Source organism: Maylandia zebra, linkage group LG5 (genome assembly GCF_041146795.1).
Source record: "Maylandia zebra isolate NMK-2024a linkage group LG5, Mzebra_GT3a, whole genome shotgun sequence".
Taxonomy (NCBI): domain Eukaryota; kingdom Metazoa; phylum Chordata; class Actinopteri; order Cichliformes; family Cichlidae; genus Maylandia; species Maylandia zebra.
The window spans coordinates 8,121,825-8,139,608 of record NC_135171.1 but is presented as its reverse complement, the minus strand read 5'-3'; the positions used below and the strand labels follow the sequence as shown (position 1 = coordinate 8,139,608).

The 17,784-nt window shown below is 39.9% G+C and overlaps 1 protein-coding gene across 3 annotated transcripts; it reads right to left on the bottom strand.

The window, feature by feature from the left end:
• Nucleotides 1–2,973: 2,973 nt before the first annotated feature.
• slc45a3 (solute carrier family 45 member 3) lies at nt 2,974–16,670 on the bottom strand. Of its 3 annotated transcripts, XM_076883676.1 has the most exons (8): nt 16,562–16,670; nt 14,837–15,279; nt 13,842–14,083; nt 10,676–10,788; nt 9,751–10,220; nt 9,407–9,672; nt 7,870–8,139; nt 2,974–4,847 (listed from the first exon to the last, which is right to left on the bottom strand). In XM_076883676.1, exons 2-8 carry the CDS (start codon nt 14,994–14,996, stop codon nt 4,704–4,706), a joined length of 1,665 nt encoding a protein of 554 aa, XP_076739791.1. In that variant the 5' UTR covers nt 14,997–15,279; nt 16,562–16,670; the 3' UTR covers nt 2,974–4,703. The 3 variants fall into 3 exon arrangements, with proteins under 3 accessions (XP_076739791.1, XP_004559995.3, XP_076739792.1); XM_004559938.4 differs by lacking the exon at nt 16,562–16,670 and having other exon boundaries at nt 14,837–15,808; XM_076883677.1 differs by lacking the exons at nt 13,842–14,083; nt 14,837–15,279; nt 16,562–16,670 and adding an exon at nt 12,069–12,334.
• Between the last annotated feature and the right edge of the window lie 1,114 nt (nt 16,671–17,784).

Genomic DNA, 17,784 nt, shown 5'->3' with positions numbered 1-17,784 from the left:
GGAACAAACATGCATGTGGACAGCTGGATGAAACCTGTGCAGGAACCAGAAGAACCTGCAGACTCAACACTCAGAGGCTCCAGCCTACCAGAAGATTCAAATCTTCCAGTTGTGGGGCAACAGTGCTCTGAATCACGTGACCGTGATTTACTCCACCTATGAATCTTTTTAGGTAAACTTGACTATCCCCTTCACACACGTTGGTCCAGAGCAAAAGGAAGAAAGAGCCCGATATTAGAAGTTTCTTTTTAATTTTTCAGTGTTAAAAATAAAACACTATTTAGAAGATTTAGAAGGGTTGTTACCAGTTTGGTAACTAATCCAGTGGAAATGTTGCCTGTGCTTCTGATTTCCAGCCAACCTGAATAACATAGTCGCTAATAGCAACTCGCTATGATTCCTTAAAATCACAGACATGTGTGATGCTTTCACATCTGAGCTCTTGAAGTCCAGGTGTTTATGAGTAAAAAGTGCACGAATTCATCATGAATGTAATGACAGGATACGTGTGACATATGTGCACATTCGAGAAGCTCCAAATTTACCTGAAATCAGGCAGAACTGTCACACTGTCTCATTCAAAAGAGGACAGAAGAGTAAATTGTGCCTATGTGCGCCGTTGGCTCAGCAAGTTATCATCTTAAATGCGAAAGAATAAGAACTTAAAATCCCCACAGAAGGTCTGCTGGCCAGAGGCATTTGGCATAAACAGATATGCAAAAGGTTCAAAGTGCTGCACAAAAATTCACAATGTAGGAAATGAAGCCCCTGATGATCTAAATCTCCTGAGGTAGGACTTCCATTATCCATCATTCACGCCTTCACAGTCGCATCCTTTTCATTTTCATTCTCCATGTTTTTTAAGTCTAACACAAAGTCTGCACATTTATTTTTCCCCTGTCAGGATGTTTTTTTGAACTCAGTCGAATTTGCCATGAAGCTACGAGTGCAGACATGAAACTGGCTAAACTTGGACTTCAGTTTTCAGAAATTCTGCTTTGGCAGAAGTTACTGCACCTTCGTTTACACGGAAATAACATTTTATTACCACCTTATCTATTTTTTTCCTCAAATTTACATAGATTAGTTATTGTTTCATTAAGGAATAAGCAATTAACTCATTACACAATAGATTATTTATGATTACAGGTGATTTAAAAAAAATGTTGTTATATGCAGGATCTCTAGTGATCCAAAGCATGTATCTGGTTAATGAATTAATGTTTTCGTGTTGTGCATTGAAAATTCGAGAGGGCAAAGTTGTAATTGTCACGCCGACCACACCGGGGCGCTGTTATGCTGCTGAAGAAATACACAACGATACAGAAGTGTGCTTACAGGATTAGTTCTCAACAGCATTTTGTCTGATACCGGAGACTTTTGATTACAACAGTGCTGCTGATGAAGATGTACCTGAGTAGTTAGTTTTGTGTCATCCATGAATCTGGTTAATTAAAAGCATCAGAAGAGGAAGAAACTGACACAGATGTGGATTAACCCTTCTTCTAGAATGCAAACTTTTTCTGTGGAGAACTTCCCTGATTTTTAAAATTAATTTCTGTTGCTGTTGTTTTCTGGGACCATTCTTAGTCCAGGTCTCGTTAACTTGCCAATAATGATCACAGCACTCTGAATGACTAAGTCTGTCCAATAAGCATCATTAGAGAAGTAAGGGCCGAGCTGTTAGTCAGATTAACTCTGCTGATACAAACATAGGTTTTCCAGAACACATTTCCAGTGTGAGAAGTCAGAAGATTTCATAGACGGGAAAGCTGTGGCTGAGCTCATGTGGCTGCAGAAAAGCAATGGCTTGCCAGAGGTCAGTAATGATGCAGCGAAAGAGGAATGCGTTTTCACTTTGCAACCTTGCTCAGGCCTCTTCCAGACACCAAAAACTGACTTGCATTTTTGGCTCAGCAGCACTACATCACTTTCTGTGGCTCAAAAACAGTTTCATTACTGGGGTGTTGATATAAAGGATATTAGAGAAGAGGGATTTCCATCCACTACCAGTGTCCACTGATCACTCAGGTGACCCATTACTTCTTAATATTCAAGTCTGTTAAAATATTCACAGCAGAAGTACACTATGACAGGCCTGTGTTGAACTGGGACTGTGTGTCAAACATAGATTTATATTCTGGTATGTTTTCAGTATTTAAGTTTGTGTGTCTTATGGCCATCATGCAAAAACTACAAGACCTACAGTTTCATGAAACTTGGTGGAACTTCTCCAGTTATAATGAGGATCTGGATCACTTCCCAAGTGGCCTTAGTTTTCTTTTATATTGAGTTCATTTGTCTGCTGTAAGACTGCAATCAACACTTTAAAGATAAATATATCATAAGATACTATTTTCTGTTTTCTTTAACAAAATTATTCATTGATGAAGTCTTTAATTATCAGAAAATAATCTGAAGACCAAATACACATACGCATTTTGAAACACTGACAGTTATTAGTAATATATAATACAATAAACATTATCAATTCAATTTTATTTATATGGAGCCAAATCACAGCTCAAGGTGCTTTATATTGTAAGGTAAAGACCCTACAATAACACAGAAAAGCACAACAATCAGATGGCCCCCTTTGAACAAGCACTTGGCAACGGTGGGAAGGAAAATCTCCTTTTTAACAGCAAGAAACCTCCAGCAGAACCAGAGTCAGTCGTCTACTGCGACTGGTTGGGAGTGAGGGGAGGAAGAGATTAATAATAACATCATAGTTCACGTTTTAAAAGAATTTTAAAGTCAAATGTGTTTGAGCAGTTCAAGCATCTCCTTGTGGAGATGTGAGAGAATCTCGGCACAAAGTGTTGACGTGCTGAGAATGATCTTCATGGTTTGGAGGAACTGATGAAACGCATCCTTCTCACTGCTAGGCAAAACCAAACTTCACACCTTGATTTATACTCCATCAACATGAAAGTTAAGATAAGATAAGATAAGATAAGATAAGATAAGATAAGATAAGATAAGATAACCTTTATTAGTCCCACACGTGGGAAATTTGTTTTGTCACAGCAGGAAGTGGACAGTGCAAAAGTTATGAGGCAAAAATTAGAATACAACATGAAAGCTGTAATATTCCACATTATTTTGAGGACATAAAACTTTTATTTAAAAAAAACTCTCAACATATCAAGATCACATTTGTTAATGCATGTACACTGTTAGAAGAATGAACATATAAAAGTTGACCTGCAAGAATACCTTCATGCATTTACACTTCATGCTGTGCAGCTTTTCTGTTGTGCAAAGGGGCCCTCTGGTGGTTTGGAAGGGCTACGGAACTCAGACAGAAGATGAATCTTTACACTAAACGTGACTAAAATGGGAAAATATTAAAGCCAGTAAAACAACACATTTATTCACATGTCATGGCTACATTTCAAAGTAAGACTTTTTAAACCTTCTACCATTCTTTAAACCTATAAGATTCAGAAAACAATTAGGACAACTTAAAAACAAAATCCCCCAAGCGAATTCCCAAATAACCTATAAACTTAGTGCAATTAAGTATCTCAAACAACTCAAACACATGTAAATATAAAAAGAAAAGAAAAATCTCAGTCAGAAGACCCCATCTCTAAATATATCCCAGAAGTATGACACATACAAAACATGTTTTGCGTCAATAACATTTCCAGCTGAGCATTTTTACACGCAGTTGTGTCATTTTCAAAACTATAACCTCCAATGGTGAAGAATTTATATATATATATATGGTGATTAGTACAGCTTTTCCAGCACGCCAGTCAAACACGTGGTGAACTGGGGAATCTGGGCTGCCTCCTGATTAATTGACAACAAATTACATGTCATGTCTACTTCAATAAATTAGGGCCTTATGGCTGAATACAAGATAATGACATGAATAAATACAAGGTACTGGCTCATTGTCCCTTTTAAAGGAATCCTTCAGCTGCACAATTTCCAGACAACTTTGATGAGAAAGATGACATCAGTGCAATATTTCAGCCTCCCTGGTTATACTGGATGCACACGTGGACTCAGAGTAGATAAGACTGCACAGATGTATTGTAAACTCAAGCTCAAGTCAATATTGATCTGTCCACACCCTCTTCTACAACAGAAGGACAGGGAGTGGAGAGTTCATTTTACCATAATATCTCAGCCCATCATGCGTAAGACTACAACCACTACGGCCGCAAACGGCTGGAACACACGGCTCAGAAGAAAGGTATTTTAAACATGCTTTCTAATCACTGGGTAATTAGGTTACATGCTAGCTGTAAATGAATCTCCATAGCAGCCAAGCTGAGCATATGGATGAGGAGACTGCAGCAGAATGCACCACACAAGGAGTGTCAAGGCTCCAGTGTTGTTTCTTAGCAACAGCACACGGCAGGATATCATTCCCTGTCGTTCCTTATCCAAGAATACAAAAAACAAAGTTATTTGATACAGTCTATTCTGTGTGCTGTGTCATTTCACTCACAATAAGAGTGACGGAAACACAGCATTCATGGACCTTATTGTATTAAAAAGACACTACATTTGGCATGTGGTATGATCTTAAAGTGGCAGCATGATTCTTCTGTGACTGCTTTATATCCTTGAATATCTATAAAAACCTGAAGAATGCTCTGTGTTCCCCCACACGAGAACACTCAGGATCCACTGTTTCCAGCACATGACTCTTGCGTCGGCTGATGTTCCTGATGGAGACTCGATCAACACTGGAGGTCAGCGTGGCTGTAGACAACTCTTCTGGCAAAGAGCAAAGCCAGCAGGCTGAAGCAGCAGGCGCAGGCCATGTACGCCCTCACGCTGTTAGTCAGCTGCACTATGGAACCGAGACACATGGCTGGCAGCAACTGCAGGTAAGCAGATGAAAAGAGCAGCATTTTAAATGCATGACCACAATTTAAAAAGCAGTCCTCTTGAGTTGTAAAATAGCCCATCTTCATCTCTCTGTTAACCGCAAAATTGTCTTAATTGCTTGACCTGATTAAACTGTCTAAAAGTATTTGCAGAGACATTATCAAAGAGAGGTACGGTATTCAGAGAATCCTGAATTCAAATCTATGGGAGGATTCTGCAGCAGCAAAGATGATGGTAAAAGTTTAACTTCCAGGGGGAAAGAAAGTTAAAAAAAAAACAAAAACCTTTTCACTTTTTAAAATCAGGTTTTACGTCCCGTGGAGCATTGAAGCATTGAAATGAAAGTTAAGATAATCTTTCAGCATGACTTCCAAAATAAGTGCCCAGGTGTCAGGGCTCTGTGATCCAGCATTTTGAGTTTGTTTTGTATTTTTGACTTCTTATGAGGTATTAGAGAAATGTTAAGTTCTAGTGTTTATAAAGTAGTTAGGTTTTAGTCTAGTTAATGTTATCACCCATGCTTCCTTTTTTAGGTGTCATTTCCTGTTCCTTCCTATGAAGGGCGGGTAGACCGGTAGTGAAATTGGACGGTCTAGCCTTCAGTTTTGCGTCACCGCTGTCTCGGTGGAGTTTAATAAACTATGGAAAGACTGCGGGGGCTGGCTGGGCTGCGCAATGAATCCTGGGATAGGTTGGGCCACGAAGGACACACCCGACCCATCCTTCAAATTCGGGAAAAAGGAGGACGCATTTGTCGGCTGCATTCGGAGGAGTCTGCGAATTTGGACAGCCTTCATCGCATCGCTGTGACGTAATCAGCCTACAAATGCGGCCTCAGGAGGATGCAGCCCATGAATTTGGACACCCCCATTGTAAAACTTTTAGTTATGTCCGTGCCCTCGTATGCCCTTGTGTTTCATGTCTGCATGTTCCATGTCCTATTGTCAAGCTCGTGTTGTCACAGTCTACGTCTCATCATGCTTCCTGTTTTATTTTGACAGTCTCTTGTTCCGTGTTCAGTGTGTTTGGTTTTGCTTCCCCTGTGGCGTCGTATTCATTTGTGTCAGCTGTGTTCCCCAGGCGTTTCCACTTCCCTCATTATGCTTCTGTGTATTTGAGTCCTCTGTCTCCCTTTGTTCATTGCTGGGTTGTCTGTTCATCTAACCTCATGCTACATGGATGTTTCTCTAGTCTTAGTTATCTCAGGTTCTGGTCATGTTCATGTTAGATTTATGATTATCGTTAGAATTCCATGTCCTGCGTTAGTTTTTCCCAGTTTTCTCAGTTTATCATTTAGTTTCTCACCCCTGCGCTTTTGTTTTGTGGTAGTTATCAGCCTAAATGAACGGCTCGCTTTTTGTTAAACTTTAGTCCTGTCCCTTGTGTATCTACTTTCGGGTCCACTCCTCAAACACACCAGCCATCCGGCAGCAGTGATGAGAATAACAGCGTTACAAGTAGCGGCGTTACTAACGGCGTTTCTTTTTGTCTATGTAAGCAATCTGCGCGCTACCGTGGACGGCAATCACTTTCTTGTAGACGATCACTTTTTGGCACAACACCAGAAGCAAAGGGGGCAAAACAATTGCATGAGTGCTGCTGTTTGACTGAGGAAGAATAAAGTAGTCGTGGTAAGCCAATCACATGACCACTTCAAGATGACAAAGCAACAAGGTGATATATACCAGTTTTTAAATTGTGTTGATAGGCCACGTAAAACCAGAGACATGATAAACAATATACACTGCATTTTTTCCTCAATAGTTTCGTCACGTTTACTTTCTAAGGACAGCGCAGCGAGCACTCTCTGCTTATGAGCAAAAAATAAAAAAACAAAACAAAAAACAGCCCGTTCGTGTTGGTGGGAAAATGCACCATGTCGACCAATCAAAAAATAATATGGCAACATGACATTTGGATGTTTAGGAAGAGGGGGAAGTTTTAAGAGTGATGGAGAGAGAGAGAGAGACAGCAGAAAAAGAGAGAGAGCGAGTTTTAAGATGTGAGGGATTTGTGACGTTTAGCGTGTTTGGAGTGTGTAGTTAATGTGTTGTCTTGTGTAGTTAGTGTGTGAGTGTTGTGGATAGTTTTGTGTTGTGTGTCAGAACAATGAGGCGACTGCTGTTTCCAGGTGAAAAACAGGAGGAGTGAGAGGAGCACCTGCTGTCAGGCCTGCAGGTATCAGGCTGTGATGTTCTCCTTTATAGTGGACAGAAATATTTGGAGTGGCACAAATAATTTGTGTGGCATCTTATTGAATGCAGAACAGCTGATTGTTCTGTAAATAGTTTGAAATGGTTATTAAAAAAGGGTAAAAGGCTTCAAATAACTTTGTTGTTTACAAAACTTGTGCATATGATTTTAAAATTGACAATTTATATTTGCATTTAAAGTTCTGAAATATGATTCAATAAACATGTTTGTGGTTGTAACAGTAAAAAAATCACTTTTTCTACTCTGACTTTATGTTTTTTGTCTGATTTTAGATCAATTGTGGTAATACAGTCAAAATGAAAACATAACTGTAAATTCACACACGTGAGGTTGTGCTGAAAACAATGATACCAAACAAGCAAAGTAAAGAGTTTTTAAAGGTGAAATGTAGAGGAAACATCAAAAGTAGTTAAAAATGGCCAATTATACCCTGGACCCCAGAGGGTTAAACATTTTTTTAAGAAACACAATAGTTACTTTTCAAGTAATTAATTACTTTTAGAATCTTGTAACTCAGTTACTAGCTCAGTTACTTTTTTGAAGAAATAACTAGTAACTATAATTAATTACTTTTTCAAAGTAACTTGCCCAACACTGTCCGGCAGTGACACCAGGAGTATTTCAAGAAGCCAACCAAGCGGCGAGATTTGGTATAATTTAACTTGATTAACTCCAACTGATTAACTTAACTGATCAATAAATGCAATTAGCTGTTCAAAGAAGATCTGAATATACTTTATATCGCATGAAATGAGATCAGGTACACCACCAATTAATTCGGCTCCAATTGCCCACCCATACCTGGGAGAGAAGGTACGCGCCTTCCAGTATTGCCATGTCAAAGCCCATCCCTCTGTTTGAGACTTGTGTGGAGTCTGCTTCAGCTCTATCACCTCCAGCCACCAAAAGTGATAGATGTGGCGACTCAACAGAGGGCTCTGCCACAGGAGGTATCAGCCCCACAGCTTGGTGCTTAGCAGGTGGACCACATGAGGGAACAGGCTTAGCAAGTGTTGGGTCATTACTTTCAGTCCGCTCAAGAGGTCTGGGTCTGGATGACTTGAAGAAAATCTTAAAGAGAAAAAGTTACCAATTACATTCACTGTCATCACTAAACAATATCATCTGATGTAAGGGGGACTTGCTATGTTTCGTGATTTTACTTGGTATATGTATGTGTCTACTAATCAGAGCATAAGTCATTTAATAGTCTGAATATCAAAGTAAACTTGAGCAAGATACTAAAGCCTGGGTTGCCCCTGATGCATCCATCAGAGTAGTGTGTGTGTGACTGTTAGATTACCAGCACTTAGGCACAGGAAATGGTGCTTGTATGAATGCATGTGAAAATGGGTGAATGGGGCTAGTAGTAAGACAGCACTTTGAGTAGAAAACCACTATATAAATACTAGTCCATTTACCATTCTAGCAATGTCCAGCCTGCTAGATTTAATGACTGAATAATTGACCAGACTGAACAGTGTGATTAAAGGCTGCGAAAACCAATCAACAGCTGAAGGTGGGTTGCTGAGGACCGATTGCTGGCTCCAATTTGAAGCTATAAAAAAGAAAATGCTTTAAAATAGTTTTTGATGTGTCTCTTCCTTTGTAATAATTTGGAAAACAATTATTTATAATTGTATATTAATTGCAATTAAATAAATAATATAAATTATGGTGATTAGCCAGTTGTGATTTACATCCAGTAGTAACAGAAAGTTGGTGGTGAGGAATCGTTAACAGCAGGCAGGTAGCTTGTCTCATGCTAACTGTTAGCTGCTAACTTGACTTGCCTTGTGGTTTCTTAGTTGTTGTAACAATGGTAATTATGCCCCAAAGATGCCTGACCCCAAAAAGGTCAGGCATATACACCCATCAAGTGCTGAAGCAGCATCCACAACAAGTTCCTGTGATGCCATGCTATACAGTAAAAAGACAATACACCCTCTGTCAGTTCTACCGTTTAAGATTTAAAAGGATGCATTTTCTTTTCACCATGACTGTAAGTGGTTTAATTCTCAAAGGAAAATGCATGCAATGGTAAATTTAACAGAGCTGTTACGAGCTAAATGTAAGCTTTAATTATAAATGGCAGCCAAGCACCGAATGTAAAATTCTGGATCAGTGCTGATGTTAAAAAGAACAACCTGACTGAGAGCAGATATTCATATTCTTTCTTTTGATTTTGTTGCTTCTTATTTCCAACAGATAAATATTAATAGATTTTTTGTATCCTTTTCCTCACAAACACTGGACTTCCTGAATATTCATTCTTCATTCTTGCAGATTTCCCACTATATCAAACACAAGGCTGCACACTGTGTAAGTAAGAACTAACCTTTCTGTCTGAGTGATAGAGACACAGCAGTGTGTATGGCAGCACCTGCAGGACACAGAGCGTGTACCCCGTCACAGCAGCCATGACAGTGACCATCATCACACTGTCTGTGACACTCATGACGGTGGTGGCCAACAGCAGAAGAGCCACCCCACTAGTGTATACCACTTTGGCTCCCAGCAGAGCCACCCAGCGGTCCATTAGCGTAGAGCACAGCACCGACACTGCACACTGCAGGAAGAGAGCCAGACTGGCCATGCGCACACCTGGACAAGAATCAAGTGGTTTTAATGCAAAACATAATCTCACTGACTGACTTCAACGGTTGGAAGAACTTACCCTACCTTCATCATAGTGTTTCCTTTCCTGTGATTCTGGATCTGCACCTGGCACTCCCTGGTACAATCCCTCCCCCATAAAGTCAGCGAAGAAGAGCATGACACTCATCAGTGCCATCCAACTACACACCTCTGCCACAAAAAGTCTCCATATGACCTGTGGCACATGTGTGCACACCGCATACAAATGATGCAGCATTGAAAGACCCTCTGCTGCACGTCGACACAGCACATCACGTAAACAACGAGGCCGAAGTAGGAAGGGGAACGGGCAGCATCTGCTCCCCAAACTTTTTAAAGGGGGATGAACAAGAATCTTCCTCTCTCCTCTGACTCCTGCTTCCTCCTTGATGCAGGTTGTGGAGAGGAGGCAGCCAAAAAATAGGAGGGTGAGCAGGGTGTAAACAAAGGCCTCTTGCCCTCCCAAATATACTGCTATGGGCACCTGGCTCCAGTCCACGGAAGGAAGCAAAAACCTGGAAAAAATACATTTTAAATGTTGAAATATTAGGTCTTTTAGGCCTGTTCACTTACTTGGATGCTGTGACTGTATTGTGCCTGTTGGAGAATTTTTTTAAATCTTACTATTAATACAGCTGTACCATAGGTACAACAGCTAATATAATGATGTGTCTTTGTCCTGTCTTTCTCCCCTCACCCCCAACCGGTTGCAGCAGATGGCTGCCCGTCCCTGAATCTGCTTCTGCTGGAGGTTTCTTCCTGTTAAAAGGGAGTTTTTCCTTTCCACTTTCTCGCCAAAGTGCTCACTTATCGGGTTCATCTGAATTTTAGGGTTTTCTCTGTATTATGGTAGGGTCTTACCTTACAATATAAAGCACCTTGAGGTAACTTGGCACTGTATAAATATAACTGAACTGAAATGAAGTATGAGACACAACCAGTTAGGAAGAAAAGATAATAAGTGGCTTACCCCAAGCATCCCCCCAGGCTTGTCATCAGGGAATTAACTGAGAATGCTTTTCGGTTTTCTTCCTCCCCGGGGAACAGATCTGACAGCAGGGCAAGCAGTAGGGTGAGACAGGCCTGAGGAGAAACCTGAGAGTTAGCTGATACATGTAATTATGATACTCAACCAAAGACTTATTCTTTCAGAAATAAAAATAATAATACAAGTGTTTAATTGCCAAAGTTATTAAGTGAACCAGGAAGGTCTAGATTTGATTTTAGGGGTACAAAAACTCACTCATAACTACATTAACTACAAATTTAGCCTCGGGACAGAGAATCTCATACAGTAAATTGATTAATTTAGCAATAAAATATTCTATCTTCTATATCTTCTTCTGACTGTACTGTATTTGCTGGATGACGTAGATTAGGTGTGTGTTCATGTGAATGTGTTATTGTACATGTTTGTGTGCCTACGTGTATGTGATGGCTGGAATGAAGAAAAACGAGTATTTCAGCATTCTGAAATACTCGTTTTTTTTGTGCAGTTGAAAACAGACATTCTGAGGCTACGTCCACATGTACCCGGGTATTTTTGAAAACGCAGATTTTTCTATGCGTTTGCACCTTCCGTCCACACGTAAACGGCGTTTTCGGTCACTGAAAACGGAGATTTTTAAAAACTCCGGCCAGGGTGGATATTTCTGAAAACTCCATTTTTGCATTTACGTGTGGACGAGAAAAACGGAGAAAACGCAGCGTCAAAGGTGTGCGCCTTTTTTGACGTCACACTGTGCGCCACGTTATTGTTTCGGTGAAATGAATTTCTACAATACTGTTACTGTTAACTGTACTCTCTGCAGTGTTTAAATGCTTACATATACACACAGTTACTGTCCCTCCACACATAAGACTCGGTTCTGCTTCTATGCCCCAGCCTTGTTTACTATTTCCCACTGAGGCTTCTAGACTTCTGATTGGCCAACATTTCTGCACGGTCAGTGTTGGGAAGGTTACTTTTAAAATGTATTCCATTACAGAATACAGAATACATGCCCCAAAATGTATTCTGTAACGTATTCCGTTACGTTACTCAATGACAGTAACGTATTCTGCATACTTTGGATTACTTAATATATTATCATGCTTTTTACAACAACGTGAATGTACTATTGCTGTGTGATTTATTACTATTACTGAAGGTCCGCGACTCCGAACTGTAGTAAAGGGACCTCTGACTAATACGGCGGGGTCCCTGTCGGCTCGTAGCCGAAAAATAGCTTTACTTTGTTGTCTGGGTCAACTCTGCTTGCCAGAGACAGAGAGAGGCGTTGAAAGACTGCTCCAACGGAACTTGTTAATTTCGGAGGAAAACAGGAACACGGTGTACAGTCGAGTCTTAATAGCTTACTTACAGCTGGGCTCGTCAGGCACTCTTCTTGGCTGCAGTGGTTATTATTATATTTACATGCTTCCAGCTCCGGTTTTTCCTCGATGACAACTCGTACCTTTCCACTTCCCTTTTTCTCCCTCCTCGCGCTCACAGACACATAACGTGTATGGCAGTCCATTCTCCCTGCAACACGGACTACACTGCCCATGATGCTACATTCTTTAGAGCTATGCTTGTAGCATTCTGCCTGTTAGCTTAGCACAACAACAACAACGAAAAGGCGCTCTCTCACCCAGGAAACACACAGTCGCAGAGAGAGAGAGAGAGCGTCGCCTTGTAACCATGGCAACCGTAACGCTGGCGCCTGGAACAACAGAACGTAGCTGTCAAACAAAACCCAAACAGTCCTGACCCGCGACAAAGTGAAACAGGAAAGTACCGCAGTGTAATCCATTTATTTCAACAAAGTAACTGTATTCTGAATACCACCTTTTAAAACGGTAACTGTAACGGAATACAGTTACTCATATTTTGTATTTTAAATACGTAACGGCGGTACATGTATTCCGTTACTCCCCAACACTGTGCACGGTTAGGAATCTAGCGCCACCTGCTGCTTTGGCATGTTCCTAGCAGCGTTTTCCTTCATTTCTATGTTTACGTGTGGACGGGATTATTTTTTAAAACGAAAACAGAAAATCTCCGTTTTCAAAAATACCCGTGTACGTGTGGACGTAGCCTCAGGGTGCAGATATTAATAATGTCCAGCCTAACAGCCCCAGGTTAGTGGCTCAGAGTTTTACTGCTCCATGAGCATTTTTATTGGCCTGTGGGAAAAAGCTAGTATTTTCTTTTTTAAAAAAATACTAATATAATTTTATGAATATATTTCATGTTATTTCACTTTAAATCTGAAAAACAATGTTATGAAAGTGTTGAAATAAATGGTAAATGGTAAATGGCCTGTATTTATATAGCGCTTTACTAGTCCCTAAGGACCCCAAAGCGCTTTACATATCCAGTCATCCATCCACCCATTCATGCACTGGTGATGGCAAGCTACATTGTAGCCACAGCCACCCTGGGGCGCACTGAAATAGTGTATGATCTAGTACCCATGCCCCACTTTAGATTCGCCCCTGCTTGCTGCAGGTATCAAAGGATGGCTGCTGCCAACCTTCAGCATGCTGCCTGATTTAAACATGGTTTAAGTTAACCTCTTAAGCCCCAACGCCCCCTGATACTGAGGCAAAAGGCAGGAGATCAGGTAGGCTTGGGGCTTAAGATATTACAACATATTTTATTACAACAGCTGTAGCTTCCCTTTTCAGTGTAAAACAAACAGCGGTGGATTGAGCAGCTACAAAGTTTACTTTTCTTCACGTCAGTGCTTGTTAAACAGGTTCTGAAGGACTGCCGCTAGCTTTTTCCCAGTAAAGGTTTTAATGGTGATTACAGGAACAAGCACTGCTGCTTTAAACAATATAAAAACATTTTCTTTCTCTACCCCTTAGCTCACTGACTTGCTAATGGCTCCACCTCTTTGCTCTTCGTGGGGTGAGTGTGTAAACAGACTCCAGATCCACGAAGCATCAAAGCAAAGAACTGATGTCAAGGATTTTTAAAAAAAGGACACGAGACTGTGCTCTATCCATGTTGGTTACCACTGGACCCCTGGAAGAGATCCCTGTTAATCCCTCATCTAGTTCCCAAGAAGCACGAGAATAAGAATTAATAGTATAACTGAGTATATAATTTTTATTTTTGTACAACTTTACTTGTAAAGTTTACTCACCTGTGCGCAGAACTCGACAAGGCACACAGCTGCAGCCTGCATGCCGGCTTGCACCCAGTGAGGGTGCTGTGGTGAAATCAGTAGAGTCAGCCGCCTGGCTTGGGGAATTATTTGCAGGCCTAGCAAAACTCCCAGGCTCAGGATCCAGATAAAGGGCATGCGTCGACCGAAGCGCCCTCTCCAAGAATCACTAGCTGAGCCGATCATGGGTATAAAGATCAAGCCCAAAACTGGAGTCACAGCTGGTAAAAAGAAAGACCCTGTTAACCTTCTTAGTGGTCTTTAAAGCTCAATCATTTACCAGGGAAGTATCAGATGGGATCTAGTCATTATTTTTTATGGTATAATGCACTTAAACTTCTGTTGTAGTCGTACTTTATCTGCACTGACGACATTACAGTTACCAACAGTCTGGGAAAGGTTTACAGCCCGCCCAGTGACAGTTAGCTAGCAAGAAAGACATTATTTACATTTTTCCGCTTAACTTAGGACTTAGGTGTATCCATTTGTTAGCTTAATAAATATTAGCTTTCTGCTATCTTGCTAATGAATAGCCACAGTACTCGGGGTTCTCCAGTGTTATTGCTTTTCTTGTTTTTGATCAAACTGCATTCTGTCAGTTTTAAAACCAGAGACGACCATTATTATCAGGCAACCAATATGGCAGCTGTGAAAAACCTCAATGTAAGGCTTAAAAACAAGACTTGACAAAGCAACAAGTGATGTCACACTTGCTACGCCCATCTTTGATTCTGTCCATGGATCAAAGTCGTTATTGAAACTAAGCTACCTAAGATCCGCTAGTTTTAAAAACATATGAAAACTATTGATAATGACAAATCTAAATGAAGCTATTTGAATACATTTCCTAGTTAGTAGTTGTAGACATGCACTGTCAGCACTGGTGCTTCAAACTACAAACAGATGTTTCAAACACACAAACGGAACATCTATAAAATTGTAATGCTCATGTGATTTTTTTCCCCTCCACTTACCAAGCATCATAGTCATGTAGCGTTCCTCCATGCCGGCCTGTAGCAGTAGAGGTGGGATGTAGACAGTCCCGGCAGCCATGCACACCTCCAGGCCACATGATAAAGTGTTCACCAGCAACAACTTCCACATCTGACACTGAAACCACTTTTTCACAACCATCTTGGCTCTTCAATTTTTTATTTAGAGACTTATTTGAATGTACAAATGTCTTTAGTCCTGATATGAAATATTAAGTTAATGTAAAGACAACTATTAAACAAAAGGGTTTCCCAGAGGGGTTTTGGCTGGTCATCAGTTTTGGACAGCTTCCTTGTCATGATGTGCTTTGTGAATGAAGCGGTCATCAGAGAACAGCAAAGACAACTTTCTTAAGTTTCCTTTTTATTTGAGGTTCCATTAGCGCCCCAGCAGAGGCCGGCATCTTCACCTGCCAGTGTGGTGTCTTCCTGCATAATTCAAAGAAAGCACAGCAAAGCCTGAAAAAATCGTTGTAAAATCTGGAAAAAGATTACCTTCTATATCTAAATGTGAAATGGGGAAAAGTCATTTTGTTCAATCTATTAGCAAAACCTCAACTCCCATTTTAGCCATTCACCAACTCACATCAATCTACTGAGTCATTTTCTGTTGGGCAGACCATCACTGTGAACTAAAACTAAACTTAGAATTAAAGAAACACTGAAGAAAAAGTACATAAAAACTAGACTTTTGAACAAGATGGAAACTGACTGAAACAATACTGTGCATCAAGGTATTTATAGATAACTAAAAACTAAAACTACACGTGAAAAACTTTTTAGTTAACTAAAATAAAAAAAAAAATAGACTTAAAAAAACCTCTAACTCTAAAAACTAATAGGAACAATTTCGTGAATTTCGAAAACGGAGTAAAATAAAAATGGAGGTGACATGCTTAGTTTTACTACCTGTATGTATCTGTATGTTAAAAAATGTAATACAACTTGTTTTTTTCTGTCACGCACATTAATAAAGGATATTTGTCATTTTAATGAGAAATCTTGTGCTTAGTGGCAATTAAAATCATTTTAACTGGTTCAGTATTTATTCCTGATAGATCTTTCTGACTTCCTTTCATTTTTTAGGAAGTATCATCACTGCTTAGAAATCTATAAACATTGCCATAAATGTGGTTTCAGTGTGTTTCTTGCTGTCTAGTGTCATTTACACTATTGTCTATAGATTTCAGTGAAGGTGTAAACATGACTGTAAAATCATCTGGTTTTGAGGACTTTTGAGGCTATAGTCTGAGCTCGTCCTATCCATAAGTGACATGTCCCTTCCCACACACCTTAGAAGCGCTTTGTTGTTTCTTAGGAAAATGAATAGTACCTTTAGGCGTTAGACGTAGAGAGGTATAGAATGTAAGGTGTGTCAGGGATATAGATGATTATTATGGTTTTAAGTGTTGCTATAAGTACACCTTATGGCTCTTTGAATTCTCACAATGTTAAAAATCCTGAGAATGAACGACAAAGAAAACTGCATAATTTGTTAATATGTAACAGTCTGTTTCTTTGTGGTATGTATGCCTCCTGCTTACTGTAAGCTATTGCACATAATTCATTCATTTCCTAATGATTTCATCTGGCACACTGTGTGCGTGCATGTGTGTTATTCACTCACTTGTTAAACCAGAAGCTCCTCTTTCTCTGAGACACACTCTAAAACATTAAGCAATAAACCACTAGCATTTTTATTTCCACTTGCCTCATCAAAGTCCTTTGATCTCTCTTCGAGCAGCAAAAGTTGTTTGAAAAGTCAGCAGTGGCTACTGGTTTTCTTCCTTTAAAGTTCAGTAGCCTGTGGTGTATACAGCTGTGTATGTGCCGCAAATGACAACAAAGGTGAGATTATTACTCACGTCACGCTTTCTGTTAAGGATGTGGGCGGGATTACAGGTAGTGCTGACATTCCTATGTTGGGTTTGTTTTTATATATGTGTTCATATGATTTGCTCAGCTACTGTTGATTTGTAAAGGCTGACACTTGTTGGGGCTACATTTGGAACAACTGAAAAATGTGTTCATTGAATTATTTTTTAAACTATTACTAACTTACTTTGAAACTCAGCACTCAGTAATCTATAGTGCATTTTCTTTTGTCACTTCCTGTAACTGTAGCGTAAGCCTGATGCAAATTATTGCATTATGCTCTGACTGGTTCAACAGTAAATATGAATAAATAAAACGGTCATTGTTTTTCGTGCTAGCCAATCAATCCAAACTCCTTATTTTTATGTCTTTTCTTTTTGTATTTATTTCTCTGTCATCACATCTTCCTCTTGGGTTAAGAGTTTTGGTTTCATCCTCGACAGCACTCTCTCCTTAAAGGCACACAGAAATAATATCACAGGGTCTTCTTATTTTAATCTTAGTAATTTTAACCGCCTTCGCCCTTCACTCACTCCAAACAGTACCACCATACCTGTCGCTGCTCTTGTCACATCTTGTTTTGGATTGCTGTAATTCTCTTCTCTATGGTAAATCATCCATAAACTGCAGTTAGTTCAAAATATTGATATTATATCCAGAATTGGATCCACTGAACAAATAACACCTGCTCTTAAACAGCTCCATCGGCTTCCAGCTCACCTAAGAGTGAATTTCCTACTTCTTACTTTCAAAGTGCTTCATAACCTCGCTCCTCCATATTTATCTGATCTTCTCCATGCGTACCCTCCCTGCTCTTCTTCAGCTTCCCTTCTGTCTGTTACAACTGCTTGCCTCACTACCATGGGGCTCAGAGCCTTTAGCTTGAGCGTCGAGTCCTTGGAATGCACTTCCACCAGATCTGCCAACTACAAACTCTCTGGTTTAAAATTACATCTTAAAACCGATCTATTCAGAATTGCATACCCTTTATTATGACTTGGTCTTATTGTGTTTTTTACCTCGATTAACTTTTATAGTTGTTTTTTATTTGCTTA